General features: G+C 41.1%; 3 protein-coding genes across 5 annotated transcripts; 2 read left to right on the top strand and 1 right to left on the bottom strand.

Moving 5' to 3' along the window:
- Window positions 1-1,034: 1,034 nt before the first annotated feature.
- Window positions 1,035-6,180, top strand: LOC146488959 (uncharacterized). The gene is made up of 4 exons (XM_085115121.1): window positions 1,035-1,173; window positions 2,573-2,816; window positions 3,983-4,250; window positions 4,873-6,180. The coding sequence occupies exons 2-4, from the start codon at window positions 2,593-2,595 to the stop codon at window positions 5,257-5,259; spliced, it is 879 nt and encodes a 292-aa protein (XP_084971247.1). The 5' UTR covers window positions 1,035-1,173; window positions 2,573-2,592; the 3' UTR covers window positions 5,260-6,180.
- LOC146488958 (uncharacterized) lies at window positions 5,916-11,101 on the bottom strand. The gene is made up of 4 exons (XM_085115110.1): window positions 10,943-11,101; window positions 9,383-9,580; window positions 8,196-8,487; window positions 5,916-7,448 (listed from the first exon to the last, which is right to left on the bottom strand). Exons 2-4 carry the CDS (start codon window positions 9,577-9,579, stop codon window positions 6,741-6,743), a joined length of 1,197 nt encoding a protein of 398 aa, XP_084971236.1. The 5' UTR covers window position 9,580; window positions 10,943-11,101; the 3' UTR covers window positions 5,916-6,740.
- LOC146488957 (uncharacterized) lies at window positions 9,053-26,791 on the top strand. Of its 3 annotated transcripts, none has more exons than XM_085115090.1 (17): window positions 9,053-9,194; window positions 13,839-13,953; window positions 14,727-14,790; window positions 15,073-15,199; window positions 16,292-16,435; window positions 17,554-17,611; window positions 18,270-18,368; window positions 19,933-20,171; window positions 20,983-21,155; window positions 21,294-21,457; window positions 22,396-22,488; window positions 22,805-22,876; window positions 23,252-23,314; window positions 23,436-23,552; window positions 24,148-24,251; window positions 25,200-25,277; window positions 25,670-25,901. In XM_085115090.1, exons 1-17 carry the CDS (start codon window positions 9,190-9,192, stop codon window positions 25,800-25,802), a joined length of 1,848 nt encoding a protein of 615 aa, XP_084971216.1. In that variant the 5' UTR covers window positions 9,053-9,189; the 3' UTR covers window positions 25,803-25,901. The 3 variants fall into 3 exon arrangements, with proteins under 3 accessions (XP_084971216.1, XP_084971204.1, XP_084971212.1); XM_085115078.1 differs by lacking the exon at window positions 9,053-9,194 and adding an exon at window positions 12,198-12,271 and having other exon boundaries at window positions 25,670-26,791; XM_085115086.1 differs by lacking the exon at window positions 9,053-9,194 and adding an exon at window positions 12,214-12,271 and having other exon boundaries at window positions 13,842-13,953.
- Window positions 26,792-27,665: the final 874 nt, after the last annotated feature.

Genomic DNA, 27,665 nt, shown 5'->3' with positions numbered 1-27,665 from the left:
AGCAGCCTTCAAAAACTGGGGCAAAATTGACAGTGATAAATGTTTGCGATTTAGTGAGGTGTAAAGGTCTAAAGGTGTGAGGTCTAAAGAACAAGTAAATTCTTCGCTTCAGTAGTTGTGAAGGTATTAATTCGCAGATTGACTCTGAGGCTCTGGTTGATTGAGAGTTAATGCGAAATAGCCCGGAAATAGGGACATGCTGGGACACTCTGCTAAAAACACTGAAAAACCTAACAAATGAATGTTTTGTAGTGAGAAACCATAAGTCCATTTTGCTGTCGAGGAAGGGAAAGGTGAAGGGGAGGGGGGGGGGAGGGGCGGAAAACCAAAAATATTCTTGCAAATTGTGGCAGGAAAAAAATGCCCCCGCCCCCTCCCGCCGAAAATAAATACTCTTAGGAGCCCATGGCTCCTCATAGTCATAGGAATCAGTTTTCAACCCTATCAGTATTCTAGTATTGGCAATTATTGCAATATTTCTGTAAACAGGAGCGAGCTGATCCCAGAACGGAGGGCGACAGGGCTTGTCCCTCGCTCTATACCACTTTCGTGGCAGAACAACCGTATGAATTTTTCTTGTTCCGCTTTTCCCCAATCCACAGGCTAAATTTCCTATGATGATCAGAGAGAATAGGTCCTCAACAACAACATCAACAACAGCAGCACTAATTTATTAGAATTACGTACCATTACGATAGAGGGTATTTTAACAATAAAGAGTCTAAAAAGAATAATCGAGTGACTAATTTGTTGTAATAATGTCAAAATCCTAACTTGTACCGAGTTCTGTTTCTGTAAACTGAAACATCCAAGACCCAGTTTCTTAATTACGATCTATGGATAATGTTATGGAATACCATATTTAGGCTCCTCTCCATGTAGTTCCTTCCATCCAATACTTCTTGAAATAGAGCCTCTATGAAAGAAAGGGATTTGTGGGCCAATATTGCGTGACGTTCATTGCAGTTACTTTTATTTGCGTGACTTAAGATATTTCATAAAGGCAGGAGCTCCTGCATAAGGCTAAGGTTATAGTGTCAAGAAAGTTGAAGTAGGCTTGCGTGCAGACGTACGTCTCCTGTTTGTTTATTCCGCGCGGAAAGAGGAGACGTGTACTCGAAGGCTTGTCAGATAATTGGCAAAGTTCATCGCATTCTCAAGGCTTTTTCGAAGGTGAGTAGCTATCTTTTCTTGTCAGTAATTAGCTTAGATCTGTTGGTCCTTTTGGGCTAAGCGTGTTGCAAACATGAGTGCTAAACAGTACATTTAAAAGCGTACGAGTCCTGTGATCCATTGTCAATAAAGTATGTGTAACATTCAGTAATCAGGGATCAATATTTTAATACGCAGGCTTTGTGAAAACTCGTGAGCGTGCCTTTATACGGTTTCAAACCGAAAGGTTTTTGCCACTGAATTCTGTTTTCCCTTAGGCAAACAGTTTAGAATCAAATTATAGTCTGACAGTATCGTCAAAGTGATTGATTAAAATCGGTTATCTTAAAAGGAAAGGGCTTGCTTTCTGAGCTATGTTGGCGTATTTCCCCCTGTATTCCATTACCTTCCTCGCGCGCCCGACACAGGACCAATAACGTACAACCTAAGTTATACCATCAACGTCTTTTACTAGCTTCATATCTCGTGAAATCAAACTGGTTGGATTACTTCTAACCAGTTCATAGTTCAACAGTTCATAGTATAGTTCATTAAAATCATGTTTGTATCCGGGGGGAGCTGAGGGCGAGGGGGATACTAAGTGGATATTTCGGTGGGGTTGTACTGCTGGGACTCAGAAGCCCTAACCCTATACCAGGCCACATTTAGCTTCATTTTGCCACGGCCATTTTCAAGTCCTGATAATAAACAACCAAGCTGTGTTGCCAAGGGAAAACCAGCTGTCAACTAAGATACGGCGATAATCTAAGTTCATGTGAGACTCTTTCACTTCCTAGGCTTACTTTTTATGCCCGGGAACCTGTTTCAGACTTTTTTTTTTTTTCAATGAAATCCTATTCTAGACCAAAACTCTCTGATTTCTATACTCTACCACAGACTAAACTGCTTCAAAACATACCTTTCAGAGCGACACATACCTATGTAGCATATATATGGGAGTACCCCCCCCCCCCCCCACCCCGGGGAAATGAAGCAGTTCCGCATCCAAATTCGCGGAATTCGCGAGCGATAATCGCGTGGCATTCTTGGAGTGTCACCACTAATCCGCCTGTGGATTCAACGTTCCCTGCTGTCACTTTTGGGGGAAAGAGGAGACATATACTTGTTTCTCGCTCCACTGCAAAGGCTTTTTCATAAAAAAAGGAGCAAAAAGTGGAAAATGGCGAGACAGTTCTTAACACAGTTACACATTATTCTTTTAACAAACGAAGCCGAGCCCTTTTCGGGGTTTTATTGGTTGGTAACTTAACTTTCCCTATATTCAAACCTTGACCTAATTGGTCATCAAATGACCATTTTGTCTGAAATTGAACCGGCACCACCAACAGTCCAACATCACTCTCGTAAATAGCACAATGCAAGTTTCATTAAGTGGCTTCAGTTCTTTCTCACTTTTCAGGAAGTCCCACTCAATTCAAGATGAATACGCTCGTGGCTTTTGCCCTTCTCTGTTGCATGTTGCCTACAGCGAACTGCTTGTTTGGAAAGTTACTAACCATGACAACCGGGCCAGATGACTTTTGTGATGAGGGTCCCCCCGGACGGTACTGTCTGATGGACTTATCAGGCTGGCATGACTGCCACGTGGATCCAAACACTGGTAAAATGGTGGACACGATACACAATTGCCCTTCAAACACACGGTGCGTGTTATCCCTTGAAGGGTGGGGTGGGGGTACATTTTCTTCCACAAGCTTTAACTACGAAAATGTTCGACTCATAATTTTCGGACGATAAACTTCGGATAAAAAAACTTTCGGAAACTTTTCGTTAACATTTCGGACATAACACTCTGTACAGGATGCAACGTGCTAAAAATGTTAAATTTATGATTCTGAACGCAGTTCCATTTTAACACAACATCTACAACGACCTGCACCAAACTTAGTGAAGAATGCACAAAACCTAACTCCTGTACATTCGGTAATCGTGGAAAAATTCTTAAATTTCTTATTCCAGCGAATGGAGTCACACTGTTGGGCCTTGATTGTCATAAAAATGCTATAAAACTGCAGTACTTTGCACATTTACCTAAAAATACACATAGCCGAAAATGTTCTGATAACGCTTTCCTTGGGACGGAAAAGTTTTCGGATACTTTATTCGCCCGAATATTTGGCAGTACTGCGCATGCTCTATACGAGCTATCCAATTTTCTCGAATGACGCTGGTAGCGTTTATCAAAAAAAGTTGTCGATCAAAGGCTAACACGAGCGTCCGAACAGAACTGATGACGTCACGAAAATTACGGTATATTACTTTCGATCGCAATGCAACATCGGAGGACACTCATCACTCCTCTGGGCACGTGATGACAAGTAACTGGTGGTCCTTTTATTGGGCGTCCCTCCAACTTAGACAGTGATTATTGCATGCCCTTCGCCATGCTGCTTTCGCGCCCCTTCTATAACGTTCTGCCATGCAATGTCCTGACGGGGGCGTTCATTCAACTAAAGGAGAAGACAGCTTTTTTGAGTGCAAAAGATACTTGGATATCAGCTACCCTCATAGGCCATACTGTTAAAATGTTTTACTTCTGATTAAAACGAATAAAGATAGAGTGCGTACTTATTTTCCTTTAATTGAGTGATAGCGTCTGCCGTGACAAAGGCTGTCAGATGTATCGCCTGAACTTGATGACGAAATTAAGTGGGGAATCGAAGATAGATCTTACAGGGTAAGAAAAAGGGTGAAATCCCTGCCAAACATTAATTCAGTTTACTCTTCAGTTCCTTATTATCACGGACAATTCTTTTGCAGTTAAGCATTTTACACGCTTTTCGGACCTATATTTTTTTTTTCCTCACAGGTGTGCTTGTTTCTATGGACCCTCGTGTCCAGGCTATCTCGATGACCCTTGCCAACCCTTCAGGCTCCCACCGTCCCCTCCCGATAAATTTACACTGTATTACAACGCCAAACAACGGCAATGTTCGCCCACGGGATGTGTGGATTCCTACTACTCCGGTAGAGAAATACAGTTCCTAACTGAATTCAAGAAAAGAGATGATACGTATGATAAATACTGGGAAACCACGTTTGTTCTTCCTGGCAGAAACGGGAGCAGCTTTGTTCAGGTAACTTTCATTTGGTTGTTTTGCCAGAGAGACATGCGATTTTGGCGTCTCAAGGTTAACATTGACTCGTTTTCATGCATGAAGACAATTACCACCACAACCTAAATTGAGAATGGTGTGTTATTCAGGGAGTGAGGAAGGCATACTAGGGAAAAGGAAATGCGAGCGCTCCTATCAAGAGTCGAAACTAGGACCTTCCGATTACTAGTTCAGATGCTCTACCACTGAACTACAGGAGACTCGTGGGAGCTAAGGCCATTAAACTAGATTCATGGCGACTTTTCGGTTAGGAAGGAAGAGAAAAGCGCAATTTCGATAAATTAAAATTCATCCTGAAACGATAAACATCACTGCGAGGCTCTGGGGAATAAAGTCGTTCCTCAGAGCCTCGACCTCAAAGTGATGTAATTGTTTCAGGGTGAATTTTAATATATCGAAATTGCGCTATTGAAATTAAGTGAAAGTTTAAATTCGAAGTCCTCTCAGAACGTAAAAAAAAAATCGCAGATTAGGTACTTCGTCATTTTTAACCCCCTCCCTTGTTGAGGTCTTCTCCTCACGAGAGGTATACTAAAGTAAAAGCTTTGAAAGTCAAATTTTTAAAATGTTAAACTTTTCACAGACCAATGTACGCTGGGACAAGCAAATCTGCCAATCGGATCAAATCAAAGCTTTTCCCGAAACGTCAGTTCCTCCTTACTTCAGCTTTAACGGAACGGTCAAGGTGGGCTACCGCTTGTGCGATCAGTGGATCTGGAGGACGGGGGGCCATAACCAGGGCCAAGCCACATCCCTCACTGCCTACTACATCGCCAACAAGACCATTGACGCCAGCGGCGCCAACACAGACCCGTATGTTTCTGTCATGGACCCTGTCAAGTACGAGATCATGTTTAATTCAGGCCCAGTTGGTAAAACATCCATGCATCTGATTTTTAACATCACGTCCTTTTTGGCGGGCGAGGCTGATGAGGAGCTGTTGGAGCTTCCAGACTTTTGCAAAACTTAAAACACAAACTCAATGGAGACACTGCTTAGCTGGTATTACATAGAAGAAAGACCCTCGCAGTTATTTACGCAACTTTTAACTGCTTTTAACTGCTTAAAAGCAGTTGCGAAAAGAAAGTCTGAAAAAAATTAGGCTTGAACTGGATTTAAACCCATGACCTCTGCGATACCGGCGCAGTGCTCTACCAACTGAGCTATTGAGCCAACCGGGAGCTGGTCCTATTGTGAGTTCTCCTCATATTACAAACTCACAATATGATCAGCTCCCAGTTGGCGGAGCGCTGCGCCGGTCTCGCAGAGGTCATGGGTTCGAATCCCGTTCAAGCCTAAATTTTTCAAGCTTTCTTTTCGCAGCTGCCTTTAAAGTTGTGTAAATGACTGCGTAAATGACTCTCTTCTATTTAATCTTCCACCTGCAGTTCAATTATATGTTCTCATATATTCATATTCATTTGCTCATTTGCTAGTATTGTTAGGTGGCTCTTTCGCTTAGCTCAGGGCGCGCCCATTTGTTCGAAAGCCGAATATCGCTAATCCACGATTAAAAGTTATAACCGAGGTTTCATCGCGCTCTTTGAATATGTTTTTGAAAGCTAATTTTAAACTAAGGGTAAAGGATGGCCACATTTAAAACTAAAGAACAAAAATCTTGAGTACAGTAGTAATTAAAGTGGAATCGAAGTTCACGCTATTAGCTTAATCGTGCTTTCGGAGCATTTGGGCCCGGCCAGGTAAAAACTATCGAAATTAAAAAATCCGGTTGGTGATTTGCAAAATCTTAGCCTTTTAGTTTGACTGTTAAAGTGCAAGTAATTATAAACAGAACTGTAAGGGGACAACCTGAATTTGTGAACTGAGATCAACAATAATTGTTTAATTAATTGTGTTTGTTGAAATATTAAAATATCAAACTTGTAACCGACTCCAAGGGAATTATCGTGTTGTTATATCTGTCGCACACCAATTAACTATCTCGTATTCTCATTGGTGGTAACACGTCACGTGGTAAGAACTTGGACAGACGGTTTTCATCCGATGATAGCCACGCTTTTCTTTTCGACGAGAGTAAAACTAAGAAAAACTAATGGATTTTTAGGTCTATACCGTCTAATTACTGTATAATAAAATCGAGTAAACTTGTCAGCTTGCATTTATTTTCCCGCCGGATCATGCCGTGACCGTGGCCATTACTGGTGGTTTGTCTTTTTCACAATAAAGGACAAACCTTTCAGAAATCAATTGTTCAGAGGGTTATAAAATAAAGAAACTTCTTTCTGGCTTGTTACATATAATATCGGATAATAATGCTCTCGACTGAAACATTATTAGTTTTTTGCATCAAGTGAAAACTCGGAAAAAAAAATCCGCGCTCCAGATGAGATTTGAACTCACGACCCTTCTTTTTTTCTGACAATCTTTCATCCTCGGGAGTCATCCTTTGACATACCAGCCGCTTGAAGGAGTTTATTTACTAAATAGTCATTAGTCGGCTTGAAAGGCTCCAATCTTGTGATCAGCCACTCGATAATGCTCCAACAGGTCCGATGATTGCTGTATTTTAATTTCGCTTTTCAGCGAGGGCGTAAAAAATCGCTTGTTTCCATTCCCGTCACTCTTTGCTCCCTTTCGAGGATTCTGCCTCTGTCTCTTGACGGTCTGAATGTCCAGCGGTACGTCTTCGATAGCTCCACCCTCCCCCTGCCCTTGATTGGTGCAGACATCCGGGAGATCAAATATCCGGGACTCGCTGCTGATGCTGATCGACTTATTCGGATAATAGGCGACCATGAACTCTTTGTAATGGGTAAAAATGTTCTGATCAGGAATTGCAATGGCGAATTCCACTTTAAGTGGGACATTTGTGCCGTTAATGTTTGCCACATAGATGTGGTGAACTTCAATTATTTTTCCTCTACCCATATTCGCTGGGCCTAGGGCTAAATCGTCTGTGATACGAGTGAGGATTTTGTCTCGCACTGTTTGACTGACACCGATGTCTTTGGTTTTATCCTTTAGGGCGCTGAAATTACTTTGACTACTGGCTTCGTACACCCAGTCGTCACATTGCACGCCGAGTATCTCCACCGTACCATTGTATCGGAAGTTCTCGGGAACCTTCGTGAGCCCTCGGAAGTTAGAAAGCACGGTCTTGTTACAGGCAGGCGTACCTTCTTTCATGTCAATTGCGTACTGAGGAGAGTAATCCCATATCAATAAATAGTTGTCAATTGTTCTAACGACAGGTAGGCGAGTGCTAGTTAAGCTGAAAGATAAACTTGGATTAGTATTTACGGTATTAGAAATTTGTCTCGAGAACGAAGAAGCGGGGCAGGTGAGATGTTAAGATCTCACCGCTCATGGCCGGCTCAAAAAGTGGGCTTGACAGTCTCAGAGAACAGCCTAACTTAAAATTTAACAGTTCATGAAGTGATTCAGTGTAGGATGTTTGAGTCAAAGAATTGAGATGAGGCTTATTCCTGGGTGGGTTATTTTCGGTCGGGAAATTATTCCGGAGGGTGGGGGTGGGAAGGGGGTGTTCAAGAACGTTTTATACAGGTAGGCTCCGCTCCGAGGTCCAAACCCTTACACTTTTATATACCATTTCTGGCAGAAAAGAAAAGGTCACCATTTCATATGCCTTCCATAAATGAATCACCCCTTTTACATACCTAAACTAGAAGAGGTGCGTCTTTTTTCGGTTAGACTGTTCGAGATATTTTGAAAGGCCCTGTTAATTTGTAAATGCATAAATGACAGTTTTTCCTGCCCTTTTTGTACATTTTGGCTCGTGAAATCCCTTCGCTTTTGTATACCTTCAGTCTGAAAAATGAAACTCTTTCGGGCCGACCCTCCCTGTATAGTCCATTACAGAGTTGCACCTCCTAGGGCAATTATATTCAGAATTTTCCTGTTTGTTTAGTCCTACATGCGTTTTACCTGAGACCACTGTGACTCCTGTGGTATGATTATCACCGTCATGTGCTGCGTCAATCCCATCACGAGGTCTTCACGTGATCTACCTCCCTTCTTGTCGTCGCGGTATTTCTCGCTCACTACGATGCGACCCTCGCAGCCATCTTTGTCGCAGAACGCGTCCGTCACAAAAATAACGCCAAAGTAGGACTGTGGAAATTCTGGGCGCTTACGCTCGCCACCGTTGCTACGAACGCAAGGGTTTTTTTTGTGTGTGACGCAACTCCCTTGTTCGAGATTACCACTACACGTGCACCTGAAACGACATCACGAAGACTAAGAATGCGGTTCGGCGGTTACCAAAGTCCCGAAAATTGCTTCCCTTAATTACTGTAATTCTGACTTCTATTAAACGGTCACATCTATTAAGCGCACACGGTGACCCTTTACTAAGTCCCAAAGAGCTGTTTCTATTGTCTTGACCTGTTTTAAACGATGGGAGCTATTCTATTCCATTGCGTCGCATTTTCGTATTGTATTGCGCATAATTTTCTGCGTAAGTTAGCGCTCGCGCATTGGAAACAGCGCGTTTTTCTTGCGGATGCTAAGCTCTTCCAGTTACACTAAAAGAGTTTTTTCACTCGGCACCTAACAAAGCATCGTGACTTAGCCTTTTAACGTATAGTTATTAGCCTCTTTATGTTGGGCGAGTTAACGTCAGACCTGTCGATCTCGGGCACAAAATGGTGATACTGAGAGCACGCACAAAAGAAACGTTCTGGGTCGATAACTGCTTCTTATGATGCTTCCTTGCCAAGAACTTAACTTATAATTGCGTCTCAGTTATGCTTCTTACATTCTATTGTATAACGAACGTGTTTTGAAGTTCTTTTCTATCTATGTAATTCCAGTTCCTACCAGACATAGCATCTGAACTGACCAGACAGACTCATCTATGAAAGCAGGAGCCATAATCCCTGATTGTGGCTCCTGATGAAAGCGAAGATTGGAAGAAATTATGGGGTAAGTTGAGTGAACCGTAGCTCTTTCGCGACCAAGTTGAATTATTCGTTTTTTATTGGATCTTGAATAATGCATACTACTAAACAACTGCAATCAGTGAAAGTTTGAGAACATTTTCACGACAACATTTTACATTTCGCGGAGGGAATCACCTTAAACTGACCGATATATTGAAGAATGATACATACTTGGTACCTGCAGGACATGGGTGTAGTTCTTCCGCGGGCTCATACATAGAGTCAATCAAACACTCCCTCCAACCGGAGCTGTCGGGCAGGCAATATTTGCCCAGCGGCCTTGCGTCGCAGAACTTGTACAGTTGCGCGTTAGATGATGAGACACGCAGGACGGTCAAGTAATACAGAAGGACGAAAATCACTCCCATGCTTGAGAAAAAATACAAACAACCTTATGCGTTAATAGCCTCCTACGCAGAGGTTAGAGGCTCTTTGGACTCGTCACGCATTCCTCCCCCATTCTTCTTGGGAGAGGAATGCGTGACGAGCCCACAGAGCGCCTGCCTTGAGGGCTAATGGGTAACAGACAAACAATGGGATATTATCAATGTAAACAGTGACGTCCTACCAAGTCCTACCTGGGAAGGGGTAGGGGGGTTGTGGTATTATGTTAATAGTCTTTGCTTTTACCCAGCGGAAAGTGGCCTTCTGCTGAGCTCGAAGGAGACTGTTGCAGGGGAAATTGGCCAACTGAGCAGAAAAACTCGGGTTTAACTTTTATTAGTCTATAGTCGACTCATGTAGAGCTAATAACCTTCTAATGCTTGGGAATAACTGTTTTCTAGATCACTGTTTTTTTTTTACAACTATCAGGGTTAAAAAAAGAACAACAACAACAAAAACAAGTGTGGTAATCAAACGCATTGGCGCTTGGCGCGGCTTTGTCGCGCTTGTCAAAAACTGAACTGAAGACAAAAGTATTACCTCTGATAGTCAGGGTAACACACACGGATTTTCGTCATACCAGAAACAAGCGAGATTGTTATTTTTTGTTTAATTACAAGTCCAACTGGCAAGGAGAAGTAAGGTATTATAATCTGCGATGACCCCAGTTATAAGTGACTATCGCTTGTTACGCTGTAATTCTATCTAATCCGCGAGTTATAAATTGTCACTGAGATTAATATAAAGGAAGAACAGTCATATCCCTGAAATAACTTAAATGATAGCAAATCATTTCGTCTTGTGACGAAGGAATGTCACTCTTGGCCCACCTTACGACCCGATTACTTAGCGAATTTCAGCCCTACCTCGTTAACAAGTCCTCATAAAAAAGAGTTTACAATTACATGAAGATCGACTCAGCTCGGTTTTAGCTAACCGGCCAGTCCGGCCAAACGGCAAGAAAAATCTCATAGTAAATACAATCACTGAAATTTCAGCGAAATTATTACGATTTCAATGAAAACGTTTCATCTTGACTGTATTTCATCCCTCGTAATTCTGAGCTGAAGTTCACCATGCAATCCCAACGAAATCTCAGTCCCCCAAACCGAGCTGAAATGTCAGTCCGGACTGAAATTCGCCGTGTATTCGGGGCCTCATCAGCCATACTTTCTTAATAGTCGTGTTTTGTTTTCCATGCATTTTATGCGACAGCAAAATTGAGGCTGTTGATTAACCAAGTTGCTTGTCGTAAATTATTGGTAACTGAATCTCAATCGGAAGTCATTAACAGTGATTTAAACAAAGAAAAGATTAATCACAAGAAATCAACAATCAAGCACATACCTGAAAATTTGTACTTTTGAATTTTGTATGCCTATGCAGTTGGAACTGTTTGAGATATCAAAATTTCTGAAATATTCAACGTTTGGGAAAAATGAGCAAAAAATTCTTACCTGATATGCTTGTCAAAACCAAACGTGAATATAACCTCTGGATGGTTATAGTTTGAGTAATAATTTCACTTTTGGCAGCTACCAGTTAAAATGGGAGGGGAAAAGGAATCGGAACGCGCCCAACGAGAATATTTAATAAGAATATTTCAAAAGTCGTTTCTGTTTTTCATGGCCATTTTCAGGCCTTTAAAAGAGATACCGGTATTTGTGGACGCTAGTACAATTTGATCCTCTTAAGCTGAATTGTTAAGTCGCAGATAAAATATCGTAAATTAGTATATACCACACAAGTGAATGGTACTTTTCGCGCGCGCTGATTGGCTAGCTCGGTTGTGATTAGCCAAGTACTATTCACCTCCGAGTAGCCGAAGAGAAACAAGATGGCTTCCCGTTTTGCCACGGTTACCATTTGTCGGTATATTGTCAGAAATTCAGCTTGTGTGGTATACACTAAAACAATTATTTACCTTAGTGTCGGTGAATGTGATCGCCGCTTTGCGGCTCGATAAATATCCATCACTATTCACCTCCACTTCGGTGAATAATGTTAAATATCTGACTCTGCGCGAACTGAGAATAATTGCACAACTTTCGGTTGTAAACTTTGGTACGTAGGTTTCGTAATGTGGTGTGAAAATTTTCAGAGTAACCAGATTTTAAGATTGAAAAAAAGGAAGAAAGAGCGAAAATGAAACCCACTTTTCCCGTTTCTCACTCACTTTCGAAACGTTTTAATTAATTTTCGTTATTTTTTTCCAGTTCCAGTACCTAAACTAGCCCTGGAACCAGCTAGTCTTGATGTATGAACAACGACTCAGTGCCGTTCGTAAAGCGACCATCCACCCAAAGTAAGCGACCGCCTCACCTTCGTGAAAAATTAAATTAGTCTGCAGCGAGAGCGACCATAGCCCCTTCCCGCACAACCCGCACATACCAAGAACAAAAAAACCTACTTTTTAGTTTCTTGCTAACAATTTCCTTAACCTCAACAGAAATTAGAAAGTGTACCACGAAATATATAGGCTTGATTCATGGTCGTAAAGTTAAGTAGAAAAGGAACAAAATTTCTCGCAATTTGGATGATTTCTTGAGCCCACAGTTGGTGAGCGGTCTTAGATATTACAGAACAGATACGTGGTGTACCAAATATGTTGCGTATCATCCGCCGGAATATGGCGAATCGAGGGTTTTACTACAAGAATCGCTATGGAGGAAGAGGGTAAACTACTTCAATTTATTAGAAAAGGTTTACAGGAGTAACTATAACATATAAGTTAACAAGTCAACTGACTAGGAAGAAAGTTATCCAGGATTTTTTTAGTTTTTGGTAGCTTATATCTGGAAGCCTGCACGTGGTCGGTGAAGGCCGTGTATGATAGCTTTGATATAACTTAAGTCTTAAGTAGTTTTCAGTTCCGGGACTTCCATATGTCTTTTAAAATGAAGGCGGAGAAGGTTAAAAATAGAATGGAGAAAGAATCAAACATTTTGCCAGTATATTCACTGCTTTGTGTCAGGATAATGGATATCGCTCTCAGAAATCGAAGCCAGTGGGTTGCCGGTGAATACACAGAATAAGCTTACTAAACAAATCTTTCAGCTGTTCCAGCTGATTGTAGCCAGTGGGATCCCATTGTTTACTCTTAACTCTTTCAGTCCAAGTAAGGATATAGCGTACTTTTGCATTTGACTTGAATCAAGGATACATTTCTTGCATTCTCAAAAATTCCCAGCAAATTGATTCAATTCAACAACCCTTTTGGCTGGGATGACTGTGCAGTGGTATGCACTTGGATTGATGTACTTAGAGACATATAAGTCTTGCATCTACATCAATAACTTGCACAATTCTTGTCAGGACTGTTCGCAAGTGGTATAAAATAAAATAAAATAAAAATGAAAACTATGACGTCATGTTCTGCATGGAGTTCAAAGCTGATTTGAAATGACTTACTGAATCCGATGTAATATCTCAGCAGGCAAGTTGTTCCTATCATTGATCGTTCTCAGCCAGAAACTAAACTTATACAAATCACATGATGCTTGAAGTGCAAAATGAATAATTGATCAAACCTTAACAAGCAAATTGCTACCAGTCACATCAAAAGAACCATCTTAGTTTATAGGGGTGTCCATGTTGATGGTTGAACTGCCTAAAAGGTAAATCGATGTAAATCTCGCTAGTGTAGGTGACTGTAAGTACTCTTCTCTAACATAACAAAGATTAAATATCAGAGGAATTAAGTTTAAGTCACTAAAAATAGACTTTCCGGCCTTAAGAGTCCACGTGGGCCCAAAGAGGATAAGTAAGTAAGTCACTAAAAATAGAAGTTGGGACGCGGAGGTGTAGTGGTTAGCGCGTCGCACTAGTGATTGGACAGTCGGAGGATCTGAGGGTCATTGTTTCAAGGCTGAGTTGGTCTCTCCATTGCTGTGTTGTTTCCTTAGACAAGAAACTTTGCTCCACATTGTCTCTATTCACCCAGGTGTATAAATGGGTACCGGCAACATACTGCTGGGAGTAGCCCTGTGATGGACTAGCATCCTATCCTGGGGGGAGTAGCAATATTCCTAGTTGCTTTATGCTACAGAAACCGGGCTAGGCTCCAGCCATGTGGGCCACTTAGGCTCTAGTGTGACTTTACCTTACCTTACCTAAAAATAGAAGTCAGTACTTAAAAATAAACTGAGAGCTGAGTGAACCTCCTGCTGTAATTGCATACAAATATTTCAAATATAAGACAGTAGTAAGTTTATCCTGGTACATGTTCCTGTAAATCTTGCAGCAGAGGATCCAGAGGAGGAGGGAGAGACAATTATCAAGAACACGACAGGAATGGAAGACCAGACTCTGGATATGACAGAGGATCAGGACCTGTAGGTGGTTCACGAGAATCTAGGGTACGAAATCACAGTGTTGAGCTTACTATCTTGCCATTTATATATGGAATTTTTCTGGGGAGTCTACAGCCAATAATTCACTATAGGTTGGGAGTAGGCCCCTGGGTGATCAAGGATGGAGAAAAGACCAGTATCAGAAACAGGCTGAGGGAAACTGAGGTGCACTGACTCAAGTTTTCAAACATGACTTGAACAGCTTTGATTCACTTCACTGTTCTGATTCGCACTGCATTGTAAGTAGCGGAAACAATAGTCTAGGAAAATATCTGCCTTTAAACTGAGATCAGAAGTTCAGAAGCCTATTTAAGTCATAAATTGGGATCCCCCGTCTCCAACTTCAACCTCCTGTCGGGTAGGTGAACTGAAATCAAAACCCAATTGCAAAAGTCTTCAGGGAAATTTTGAAAGCTAAATTGGGAGGAAGGTCAAACCAAAAAACAATCTGTGAGTGGGTTATGGATATTTTCTGGAATAACAGACAGGTCTGTGTATTGGTAAGAATAAAAGCTACCCCAACACATAAATGTACATGTGCAATATAAATTGCCACAAGTTATTATCATCATTTTATGTACATGTGCAATATAAATTGCCACAAGTTATTATCATCATCATCATCATCATCATCATCATCATCATCATCATCATCATCATCATCATCATCATCATCATCATTATTGTTATTGTTCATGTTGCTATTATAAATTGTTTTCAATATACAGGATCAAAATGGCTCCTTTACATTTGAAATATATACCTTAAATCAATTATAGGACTTGGCTTATTTACTTGCTGGCTTGGAAGGGAAAAATTACAAGGCCTACCATGATATTTTAGGTAAGAGGTTTTTAAATAACAGTATTGTATTTTATTAAGTAACTAGCAAATGCCTTCCTTTAATTGAAGCATTTGACACTGACATTTTGAACTTGACAATGCTGTTACGAGGATGACCAAAGCTAGCTAGCTATTCAAAGCTACTCTACAAATTCGAGGATAAATAAAGTATATGTATGTATGTATGTATGTTGTTCACTACTAATTTCACTAGTTTTTATTTTTAAATGTTTCTACAAAACTTCTCTAATAGAAATATTATTTTCTGTTCCATTTCTTTAGGATGTTGGACATTTCCCAGTTTTAAACTTCATACAGAGAAAATCCAAAGTGACCCATTTGCTCCGCCATCATTGTTTAGGGTTACAATGGACCAAGAAGTGGCAAAATACCCAAACTTTGCTACCAGGTAGAATTAACAAATGGCTTGGTAAGGCAGAATTGTGGATGGAACATTTTTGTTGAAGCCAAGTGTCTCAATGTCAAGTGGACTAAATTGCTCAATTGGGCATAATATTTGGGGTTTGTTATATATACTTCAGCAAATTACAAAGAAAAATCAGATTTTAACATATCAGACAATTTTGACCTTAGTTTTGCTGTGAGGATTGAAAATGCCGGTATTATCATGTGGGCATATATTTTTATCAGTGATAGTGGTGTTTTATTCCAACATGTCACAACTTATAAAAATCTTAATATTGAATATAAAAGTTTTATTAGGATTTTTTACTGGCAGTTCCAGAAAAGGGCTGTATCCCCCACACAATAAGGATGAGAAATTCCGGAGGGATGTATATCGAAGCTTGCAAAATATATCTTCTCTAGTCATGAGAGACTAAAGACAAAACCCATTTAAGTCAAATGGAGGGTAGAAATGTTGGCCATTGGGTTCACGTGGATTACATGGTTATGAGTAGAGTGGAAGAAAGTCCACTGGACTTGCTTGAAGTCTATTTATGAGAGACTTAGGAAAAAGATCATGTAAGTCGCAAGGGAGGGTAGAATTGTTGTACATTGGGGTCGTATCAGATTGCATGGTCATGAGTAGAGTGAAAGAGAGTCCATTGGATTTGCTTATCAAGTGTAGTTGTGAGAGACTTCGAAAAAACCCATGTAAGTCACTACAGAGGGTAGAAATGTTGTCCATTGGAGTTGCCTGGATCACATGGTCATAAGTGGATTGTAGAATGAGACATAGTCATACTTGTTGCTGACTTCCGGTCGAGCAGTTGTGAACAGACTACTGCTAAGTCCATCCGACCATACTTATTGAGGACTGGACTCAGATGGTGTATAGTGGACATTTGTGAGATCAGCATGGCACTTAGGCACACAATTCTACCAGCCATGAGTATTCAACCTCAAAAAATAACAACCCTTCAAATATAGTGATTGGTATAGGCTAAACAATAGGGTCAGAAATTTAGAATTTTGAGGTATTTTTTTTATCAAAAACTATACTAAAACCAGACTGTAAAACTTTCTTTCTGGCTTTCAGCTCTCGTATCCAGCAGATAGCAACTGGTGATTACCTCACAAGAAAGTTTTCCGACTTTGTACGGAAAGGAGGATTGGACAGGCAGCTGAGTGGCGGCGGTGAAGGATGGCATGGCAAGAAAGGAGGAAGCATGAACATTGAAAGGTTTGTAACAATACTTCCATATAAAAATATGGTGCAGTTGAATAAAGGGGGAGCAGGGATGGTGCTGTGGTGAGAGCATTCACCTCCCACAAATGTGGCCTGGGTTTGAATCCTGGACTCGGCGTCATAATTATGCGATTTGAGTTTGTTGTTGGTTCTCGTGTTTGCTCCGAAAGGTTTTTCTCTGGGTATTCCGGTTTTCTTCTCTCCTCAAAAACCAACACTTCTAAATTCCAATTCGATCTGGAAAGTGTCTCCAGTAGTGCTCTGTGCTAAATACATTGACACTTAAATAAAGTGATTTATTTTTATTTTATTTATTTTATAGAGGAAACTATTGTGTCTCAGGATCATTTGCCTGTTACTCTGTGTTCGTCTATGAATAAATTCCATAATAGTGGATCACTTTTTAAGTAAAGAGAGGTATCCCCATAGAAAGGTTTATCAGAAAAGTAGTCCTTTGCCTCTCTTTCCCGCTCTACGAGGTACGAAAATGCTCCTCACGAGAACGTTGTGCTTGGTTTTCAATTTTGCTCCCCTTAAAAAATGTCTCATTCTTAAGAAGCACTTCAATTTACCAAAACACCAAAAAAAAAAAAAAGAAAAAAAAAAGAAAGAAAAGCCGACGTTGACACCCAATAGGAAGCTTAAGCAACGACGACGGCAACGTCAACGAAAACGTCACCTGAAAAAATATCTTTATTTCATTTGTGCTACTTCGCGATGATTTCAACTCGCTCAACTTTTACAAAAATGGCGAACTATCCAGGAACCAAATTGGTAGGAGTGGCGTTCAAGTTGAGAAAGAAAATGAAAAAATCTCCCTGCAGTTCGTTCACGTTCTCCACAAAACCTTGAATGTGGTCATTTCACGTTGTTGTTTTGCAGAGGACGGCAAAGAAATGTACCAAAATGTAAAACGCACGTGCAGAGCGATTGTTTTTGCTCATTAAACCTATTGTTTTGCGGCGTTGTTGTTGCCGTTGCCGTCGTCGTTGCTTAAGCTTCCTACTGCCCCATTTGCCCGAAGTGTGGCATTCAATACTGCGCATGTAGTGGTTGCACTTCTCCTGAAACGATTTGTAAATTACTTGTATGACTTTGTTCGTTTATTGCAGGCCATGTCAACACGTTCTTGAAAGAACTTCGTGTCTTGTGAGGCCTACTGGTGTTGAGGTATTATATTACGAATTTGTTACGTTTCTTTAGTCAATACTTTGTTTTGTAAGTGTCAGTTAAATTTCCAGCCAATACGGTTTTGGCTTACTGCCATATTGAAGAAACCTGTTGAAGGGCAGTGAAACGGCTTGAAACGCTGTTGAATTCAGACATTTTTAACCTCGGAAACTCCCGTTGTAAACGAAACAATTCTACAGTGCGACGCATTTTACAAGTTAGCAAATCAGGATACGCAAATTTGATTAACGGTCACGCCTCCTTGCAAAGTCCAACAGGCAAGTGATGCAACAACAAATTATTGAAAACATGTCGTTTTGTATTTTATGAACAAGGAGGAAGATATCCTGATTGGCTAACTTGTAAAAAAAAGTTTGTTGGGTGGCCACGGTAAGGCGCGTCGCACTGTAAATTTTACACAAGGAGAGGTCAAAGTTTCAGAAAAACTGCCAGTTCAATTTCTTTTTTTTTTTTTTATTTAAACATATTTTATCGTCGAAGTTTGCCCTAAGAGAAAAAAAAAACCCATCGAGAAGGCTCACTTCGAAATAACATTGAATTGAAAAATTAACATTAAATAATAATTCAATTTCTGTTGCCCATAGTTCACAGTTTTTGTTAATATGTATTTGTTCGCCTTACACATTGCTCTCCACAGCTGAGATTCACCGTTTCTCTTCCCGCACGAGGACGTTCAATTGAAGGACACATCTGCAAAAAAATCCTCACGGAAAATCTTCCACAAGTTATTGAGCAGGTAAGGGAGAGTCAGCCCTGAAAGGTTACAGATTGAAAGTGAACGCAACTCACCGCAAGGCAATGTGCGCGTAATTTGGGTTAAATGACAACGTAAGGAGACACACAGTGTGGTCATGTCTTACTCTAATTTTAATTTCTGTGAACCTTAACTTTCGCGACTTTCACGAACTAGAAACAAACGCGAAAATGACGGCTATGTTTTTCGCAAACTTTTAAATCTTCGAGCCCTTGTTTGCTCTGAAATGGCAGAAATAATTTCCCCTAAAAATACAGGTCCATTAACTTTGGTGTTCAAAGTACACACGAAAATTTAATAGTAAGAATAACGTACAATCATTAGGTTCGACTCCTGATAGGAGCACCCGGATTTCTTTTTTCCGAGTATGCCTGTGTCACTTTCTGGAATAATACATCATTCTCGTTCATTTACCAGGCTGGAAATATACCATCACATTTATTTCAGTATGATTATGGTTATCAAAGGGACCCATGTTCTCACTACTTGGCTCGCAAGTACGCAAAGCGATGAAAATCATACCGAAACGAGAGACGTACTATCAGGCGGATTTGGGCTCGGCTTAAGAGGCGCAGAGATTCGCCTACGTCGGCTCAAACAAAGACGAATGCTCTATACTAAGTAGCTGGGAGAGTAGACGCCCTCTTCGTCTTCTCCACCGCGGAGGGGGCAAAAAAAGCTCCAAAAGGCGTTTGCTCTCGCAGGCTATATACTAAGTTATTTATTTATTTAGCTTTTTCCAACTTGACAGGAACAATACAACAGCTTGCGCGAATTACTGTAGGTCCTTGACTGTCTTCCATCCCCCCGCTACCCCCTCTGAGAAAAGAGTGTACCACTCTTCTCTACTTCTCGTTCATTAAAAATGACTTTAAGGACGGTGCCTACTAATACCGAAGTATTTTTGTTCGGTTTATGACTATGCGAGAAAAGCAGATCTTAGCAAGGGCTATTGGAATCCAAAAAGAAAATCGGGGGTAACCACGCATTTTTCAGAGATAATTAAGCAATAATATCTCTAAAAAACGCCAAAATATAAAGCAATGTATGGGATTTTTTCCTAAATTGAAGCTTAATTATCTCTGAAAAATGCATGGTTACCCCCAATTTTCTTTTGAGATACCAAAAGCGTTTGGTAAGTTCTGCTTTATCCGTATAGTTTTAAACCGCGCAAAAATATTTCTGTATTAGTAGGCACCACCCATAGGAAACCCGAGTATCTCGCGATGCGCAGAACGTATGCGCAGTAACAATAGTAGGCACCGTCCTTAAAGGCTCATTTTTAGCTAATGGAAAAGAAAAGTCAAAGGCAAAACTAAGGGACAAAAATCTTTTGGACGAATCCTTATGGATTAGTCAATATACTCGAATCAAAGTTCACGTTAACCCAGGATTAGCTTAATCGGGCTTTGAACAACTGGGCCCTGGTCATTGATCGTTGATCTACCCAGGGTTGACCCCAGAACCTCTCTCACAACGTTCAGACGCTCCGACCACTGAACTAACGGAGAATATGTTCTTAAGTTTCTGTTTTATTATTATTTAGGCAGTACCATACAGTAGCCAAGATCAAGCCGCATTACAGAAGCACATAGAGTGCGTTGAAGATCAGGAGTATCTCCGCTCTCAGCTGTCGGCCGCTAACCTGGTGGCATTTGTGAGGGATGGTGCTGTTTTGCCTCGTGTAAGCGGTGCAGATGACCGACCCATGGACAAGTCAAGTGTTACGCTGTTTAAAAGTCCTGATAACTTGAGAGTCGAGTTCGATCTGCCACATGCTGGAAAGTAAGAAATCGTTGCTAGGGTGCATCGAAAACTTAGTCGTAGAAGGCGGGGATCGAGACCGGTTTCTACCGTTTTACAGAAAACGCAGAGATTTTTGATAATAAATAGACATTTATTGTATACAAAAGAATTCACAAGTTTACGTTTGGAAAATGCCTGTCAGAGTGGCTTGAAAACCCAGGACAGTTAAAATTTAAAAATTTCCCGGGGAAACATCCCCCGGACCCACTAGAACCTCGCGCCTTCGGAGCTCGCAAAATCAGAAAACGGTTACTCTTTTTTCATGCATCCGCGCCTACGGGTAGGAATAAGCTTACGTTTCGACCACTTGGGCAGAAGTCACGTTCAGAAACCCATAACGTACAGGCACGGGCTGTTCTTGTAGTTTAGCAAATGGCTATGTTCTTTTCACATGATGTTCACTCTCTGATTATTAATTACTGGACTTGATTATTCGCTTTATCGGTTGTCATCATCATTTCCGGTTTGTACGCGTAGGAAGCGTTGATCGCTTTTTGGTCACGTGGAAAGTTTGCTTTCGCCCCAGCTTTCGCGCGACGCGTGTTTCATCGCACGAGCCATAGCTTTCAAAACCAGTCTTCTGAAATCCTGAAAATTCTGAAAGCCTTAATGTCCTCGCTGTCCTCCATATATTTCTTATGCTACTGGTTGGGAGATTTTGTCTAAAAATCAAGGCATTTCATCTTTCGTGATTATTTCCTATATTCTCCTGACTTCAATGTTTAATCAAGCAGCGACATGGTAAGGAGAAATTATATGTTAGTTAACCGTGATTTGGTGCATTTTTTAGGGTGACAGGCATGGGAATCCCTAAGGGGGTGACCCTGATCGTGGGAGGCGGTTTTCATGGCAAGTCCACACTACTGAATGCTATTCAGGTTGGAGTGTATAATCACATCCCTGGCGATGGACGCGAGTTTGTTTGTACTGATCCCACAGCTTTCTCAATACGAGCGGAAGATGGTTAGTTTAAAACTGTTTCGTGCACAATTTATTTTAATGTGTACCGCATTTTTGTGGACGTTTTTGGCTGCTTACATTCTTCATTCATTTACGGTTCATTTGATTATTGTCATAACATTTGCTACTGTTGAATTCTAGGTAGAAGCATAGAGAAGGTTGACATCCGTCCATTTATAAACAACTTGCCCTTCGGCCGAGATACAAGCAAATTTAGTACCCAGGACGCTAGTGGTTCAACTTCTCAAGCCGCCAATATAATAGAAGCCTTGGAGACTGGGAGCAAGTGTCTGCTGATTGACGAGGTAAGTGCTTCACAGCGGACAAACGTGCGATTCCTGCGTTGTTCCGGCCAAAATTTTGTTTAAATTTGCAATCCCGTCCCCAGAGCCTTGAGACTACAGCACCAAGGAAGCAAGACCTCCCCTGAGTCGTGTCCACCGCTGGCTTTAAAGGCATGCGGGCTTGGGGGACGAAAGTTTTATGAAGAAAGTGCAGACAATAATCTCGGACCCAGATCTTCTCACTCTTCTCCCATTATCTGGGTACGATATCATACACTTAGACAAGTATGGTATCCTATGGTTTGGCATTTTTCAGAACCTCAAGTTTTTTGCCTGGAATGTGGTGTCATTCGCCCTCTTGTTTAATGGCTCGTGTGACAGGAATACTCTTTAAACAGAATGTTGTTGGCGACTTTGACCAAAAACATTCTTTAAAGGACAATCACACTAGAAAGGCTACTGTTTGCCACAGGTATACCGCTTTTGTCCAGAAATGCACCTGACCCTGAATTTACGTAATTTGCTATCTAAGACAGATCTTTTTGTTATTTACAGTTCATGCATCTCGTTAGCGTGCAATTCTGAAAACAGGGCCGTTCTGAAAACCATTTTTGTGAGAACGCAACCTGTTTAAAGATTATTATTATTATAGATTATTTTTGTTCTAGACATGTATCTCAAGTGTACGGGCTTCAATTCCAGCCTATTACCGCATTTCTTGCGATGTGATCTCGCAAAATATTGGTCCATAAACATTAACCTAACATTAAAACGCACGAAAAGTCCATCTGGTCCCACTTGTTCAAAAAGCGGATAACTTTACGCTGTGTATAAATCACTACCCAGCGGATAACAATTACTCCAACCAATATATTTTATCCGCTGGCTAAAGTTATCCGCCGTTTGAACAATTGGGAGCCGAACTGAAGAGAGTGAAATGCAATTACGTTCTCTTTCAGGATACCAGTGCTACGAATTTTATGATTCGGGATTCCCGGATGCAGAAGCTGGTCGCCACAGAAAAGGAGCCAATTACACCATTTATATCCAAGGTAACTATGAGCGCAGCGTTTTGCTTTTATTTACTAAAACGTAAATGACTAGTGGTTAGTTTGCGGTAGACGGATGCCCCGAACGTTAATCAGGGGATTTTACGCTTAAACCCACGGTTGCAATCTGCCATTGTCTGTATCCCCGATCATGGAAAATGGTTGAAAGATTTATGTTCTGCATTTTTCTTCTGGTTGTTATCTCAAAGTAGCTGTATTAACTTTCTACGTGTGAACGAAATTCCTTGATTCCCTCAAAGCACGAGATATGTGAAATTCACACCCCGTAGTCTTTAACGTTTATGCGTTTATTTTACAGGTTCGCAGTTTGTACGAAGACTTTGGCGTTTCTTCGATTCTTGTGATCGGTGGCTCAGGAGATTATTTCCAGGTGAGTCAGCGGCTTACTCGCAGCAAGGTCATGACACATGATGCTTTATGATGTTCCTTTGCGCTTCCTCCCCTCCCCTCCCCCTTGCATAATTATCTCTATACCCTCCCTCCCCTCCCCCGTGCTTAATTATGTCTATACCCTCCCTTCCCTCCATCCTTCCTCCGTCTCTCCGTTATCACAGTAGACTGGCACTCTTCTAAAGCTCTGTTTTCCCTGGACCCTTATAACCTACAGCTGAATTGTTTTTTAGGGTTAGGAACATTGTTCTGTTGTTCGTTCTTTTGTCCTCTCGACCAACCATGTAAGACGTTGCAAATGGTGCAGGTCGCCCCCGTTATAGTATCGTAAAGTTAATTCTTGCTTTCATTGAAGGTTGCTGATCACGTGGTCATGCTGGACTGTTACTCAGCGTGTGACGTCACGGATAAAGCGAAGGTTGGTTATTTCTCCAATTCCATAACTTTTCTTGCGATTTTACGGGATTTCGTTTTTGTGAATCAGAGATTACGAGGATCATCATTAACATCATTGTTTAATTCGATTTCGTTTCCTTTAGGCCATTGCTGTGGAGCATGCGGAGAGCAATCCTCAGCCTCGACTTCCATTTGTGATGCCAACTCCACGGATACCAATAGCTGAGAGTTTTGACGCGTCAATGGGTGACAGAGAAAAGGTTAATATAAGCTTACTTTGCGACTTATAGCTGTTTCCAATTGAGTGTCGTAAAACCAAAACCAAAGTAATTCTCTGGCCAATCGCAACAGATGTAAGCAACACAACGAGCCAATCAGAATTCGAAGCAAATACATGTAACCGGCGCCAAGCGCGGGAAAACGCGTGCGGCCAAAACACGATTGGTTTTGGTTTGGATTCCCATTGGTTGAGAAAGTGGCGCGAGTTTTGTTAACCAATCACAGAGCGTAACAATGCAAAACCAAGGCAAACGCAAAATTACTTTCGACATTCAACTGAAAACCGCTCTCTAGAGCTGGCAAGGAAAGGGTTTACTTGGTTACGGAAAAGAACTCAGGGAAATTTCAGATTTCAAGGTGGCAGAAAGTCAATTAATTTTATTCTTTAATTTCGACTAGCTTGGTAATGTTTACGAGGGACACAATGGTGCTCTGGTTAATTAGCGTGTTGGTTTTGAAATACAGTAGATGGTTAGGCAAGACGCTTGGTCCACACACAGCCCATGTGATTATAGACTGTATTCCCCTGAAGTAATCCTTTTGGCCTGATGTTTTGCAACCAATTTTGTTTCCCAGGTGAAAGTGACGGGCAAGACTCAGTTTGGATTTCAGGTTCAGTTTGGACGTGAAGACATTGATCTCTCCTACATTGAACAACTCGGAGAATTCAGTCAAACCAGGTAGGAATTTGAATTCGTCTCCCCGCTAACAAACATGTTTGCCGGTAACTTTTGACGAAAAAACTGTTTGCCATGTGTTTGTAAATGATTTCAATCGAAAACCATTAAAATTAGTGAAAAGTTATTAAGTCTAGCTAATCAATAATCAGATTCAGGTTTTTAAATATTTTCGCAAATTTCTCGAAGGTTATTCGAAGATTGTCGAAGACAAACAATTATAATTCTTTTTATTCAAAATAATGATTAATTTGCAATCGTGTAATTGTCTGAGATCACTTTCGCCTTGAATTTCGTGCGATTTGATAGAACTGTCAAATATGGGCTGTAGTGTAAATCGTTAATTCCCCCTCTCTAGAAACTGCGAGGAGTCTGGTACGGGTTAAGAATTGTGGGATCGTTTCGATCTTTTAGGGGAGAAAGTAATCTCGTACCCTGATCTCCTACGGTCAGGGTAGGAGATTAGGAAGAAAGAGGGGCATGGATATCAGATGTGAAGTAAACGTTTTTAGGTGAAGCCAGTGTAATACGAGCAACTCCACTATGAGAAATGTTTCTTGTCGGGGTGACGTCCTTCCATCCCCCAAACGGTCCAACAATTTCACCAGCGCATGATTACTCGTGTAATATATGAAACACGAGAAAGCGTGTTTCATCAGATATCCCAATACTGAGTAGATTTTTAAAACGAGGCGCAGCCGAATTTTTTTAAACGACTTTGAGGTGTTTGGATGTCTGATGGAACACAGTTTCGAGTGTTTGATATAGCTTCTCAAATGATCAATAATTCTTGGAGAAATTCAAAGCTAAAGTTGGCAAAATTTTATCGTAATTAGGAACACATATCCAAACCACGGTCACAGTAGTGATTTTCTTTGTTTTCTCTTGATGAATTATTAATGAGTTTAAGAAAAGAAATATACAGCCTTTTAATCTCATGCTCTTCCCTAGGGTCATAGCAGACACCATGTTATACGCACGGAATAATTATATGGATGGCAAGACCTCATTACTGGAAGTGCTTCGAAAGTAAGTAGCGTTTTCATAAAATAGATAAGTGAGATAGTTTCTAAAGAACCGCGGTGCTGCATTGGTGAGGAGTTGAAACGAATGTTTGATTTATGAACAGGGTTGATGAGGTGATTTAGCCACCGTACAGAGATTCGAGTGCTGACGTTTCGAGCATTAGCCGAATCCGGTTTCGGTCGTACGAAGGGCTAACGCTCGAAGCGTCAGCACATCAATCTCTTTACGGTGGCCAGATTACGGTTTCAACTCTGTTCATAACACCGACAGTTATTTTAAAATACCAGATCGGGTTTCCAGTACTCGTTTTTTTCCAAGCAGCCTTCCATCTTCCAATTCCCTTTCGTTTCTCTTCACCAAAAAATTCACTTGTTTTCCTGTTTTACTTGTTCAAGGGTTGAACAAGACTTTGATACCAAAGGGCTCGATGTACTCAGTCCCAGGATTCTACTCGGCTCCTACTCTCGTCCCAGGCTTCTGGAAATTGCTGCAGCCATCAATCGTTTGAGAGTGCTGGCAATGAAGTGAATTTCAGCGCTCGAAAAGAAGGAACGAAAATGAGGAAACGGAACATTTGGAAATCTAGGTACAGGTGGTACGAAAACGAACCGTCCCCGTCCAAACAAACAACGCTTCCTCAGTCTCAGAAAAGAGCAAGAAATTTTTCACGGTTGGAGTTCTTGCGACGTTAGCCTGTTCCAGGCTACTATTGCGACCTATACCTCCGTGTTCTGCGAAATGCAAGGTCGATGTGCGAACAATGTTTGGGAGATGAAAAGGCGGAGAAGCAGTTATTATCAAGTTATGACATTTACCTAATCACAGGGATTAGTATAATTCCCTTATTCCGCCATAATCCAACGCATGCATCTCTCGAAAGGCAACGATTTTCTGGTGCTCTTTTCTTGGAGACAACGAGGATATTCCGCAAAAGAAAACGCTGTTGTAGGACATAATATTGGGACCTTGCGAAAACACAACGGCAACGTCATAAAGCCGGAAGATTTTATGAAAAAAACGACGGTTCGCAACTGCGTTATACCTTTGGGAATATTTCTTTCCCGCTTTGACCAAATTCAAGGGTTTTTGGACGGCTAGCCTGAGCGTACATCGGAGGATTTTCCTTTTTTCTTGTGGACTTGGACAACATCCCCACGAATTCAGCTTCTGAATAGTTGGCCCACATGTTTCAAACAGAACGAGTTGTAATAATCGAGAAGTAGTCAGGAGGAACGCGAATGCACTTTTTACGGGACGTATTCGGCTTGGCTTTGCCCTTGTGGTTGCGTTAGGTATAGTGAAAGGACGGTTTTATGGTGGATTCGTCTTAGTACTTATATTTCACACCACCCACTAAAATTTCGAGAGGTGCACTGGACTTTTCTTGCGTTAAAATAATACTTACTCAATTCCGTTGTAGAACATTTATAGTTTATTTAAAGACTTGCTTGCTACAGATAAGAAAAGAAGCGCAAATATTGAGAAAGATACCAAATAAATTAGATTTACACATTGTACTGGGGAACAAACAAGAACAAAAAACTATGGACAGTTGAAACTCTGCGAAAGCGCATGGCATTTGGCAGTCAAACGCCAGATGACTTACAAAAATGACGCAAAATTTTAAAAAACAATCGCGTCGCTAGCTCGAAGACTGTCCGTGAAAACGGCCAAACTCGGTGAGGTGACGAGACTGTTGACTGTTGAAGTCGGAAAAAAATGTCGCGGGAAATTCAAACAAGCTTACCTTTGTGGGCTTTTCGACGTCGCCTGTTCAAGCGTGGCTGACGACGCGTAATTTTTGAAAATTTCGTCACCTTTTCAGGCAAAAAAATCGCTCGTGAGTTTTGACGCCTTCCGGACCTCTCAAGGATTAGCCGATCATAAAGTAAGTAGCCGCACGTGACATTTTCTGCACGTGATGACAAATTTGGCATCTAATTAGCTGAGCAGAAAGAAAACCGACAAAAAGCCCAAGTTATACGGACAGCATTTTCTTGCTACCTTTCGCGCAACAATGTTGCATTGTAAATTGCAATTGTTTGTTGCGCGTATTACCACCTCCGCACGCAACAAATGTTCATGTTGCAGAAAGTAGACGCTGTTTCTACTTTTTGGAACATGAAAATTTGTCGCGCGCGGAAGTTGTAATACAGGCAACAAACAATCACAACTTGCAATGCGACAAGTTGCAAGAAAATGTTGCCCGTATTACCTGGCCTTAAAGGTCCCCACCAACGAGGAAACGTTACGGCAAAATGCGGACATGTTTTGTCCTAGAAAAATCTGAAATCTAGATGTTTCCCGTTTGCAAGCACACGAAATACCTCTTGCGGCGGAAACCTTTTTTGGCTGCCGAAAAACAACATAAAGTTTCTGATTCCTCTAAGA

This window comes from Pavona decussata, unplaced genomic scaffold (genome assembly GCF_977016875.1).
Source record: "Pavona decussata unplaced genomic scaffold, jaPavDecu1.1 SCAFFOLD_8, whole genome shotgun sequence".
NCBI classification, from domain to species: Eukaryota; Metazoa; Cnidaria; class Anthozoa; order Scleractinia; family Agariciidae; genus Pavona; species Pavona decussata.
Note: the sequence above shows the minus strand (reverse complement) of the source record. Positions and strands in the feature narration are given on the sequence as shown.

Bases quoted from the DNA above. Each gene is read 5' to 3' on its own strand.
- LOC146488959 (XM_085115121.1), top strand. From the start codon at position 2,593: ATGAATACGCTCGTGGCTTTTGCCCTTCTCTGTTGCATGTTGCCTACA. The intron at 2,817-3,982 runs GTGCGTGTTATC...TTTTCCTCACAG, and splicing joins AATTGCCCTTCAAACACACG to GTGTGCTTGTTTCTATGGAC. The intron at 4,251-4,872 runs GTAACTTTCATT...AACTTTTCACAG, and splicing joins ACGGGAGCAGCTTTGTTCAG to ACCAATGTACGCTGGGACAA.
- LOC146488958 (XM_085115110.1), bottom strand. From the start codon at position 9,579: ATGGGAGTGATTTTCGTCCTTCTGTATTACTTGACCGTCCTGCGTGTC. The intron at 8,488-9,382 runs GTATGTATCATT...ATGTCGTTTCAG, and splicing joins CCATGTCCTGCAGGTACCAA to GTGCACGTGTAGTGGTAATC. The intron at 7,449-8,195 runs GTAAAACGCATG...TACTCTCCTCAG, and splicing joins AGGAGTCACAGTGGTCTCAG to TACGCAATTGACATGAAAGA.
- LOC146488957 (XM_085115078.1), top strand. From the start codon at position 12,201: ATGTTGCGTATCATCCGCCGGAATATGGCGAATCGAGGGTTTTACTAC. The intron at 21,458-22,395 runs GTAAGTGCTTCA...GTTCTCTTTCAG, and splicing joins AGTGTCTGCTGATTGACGAG to GATACCAGTGCTACGAATTT. The intron at 22,489-22,804 runs GTAACTATGAGC...TTTATTTTACAG, and splicing joins TTACACCATTTATATCCAAG to GTTCGCAGTTTGTACGAAGA.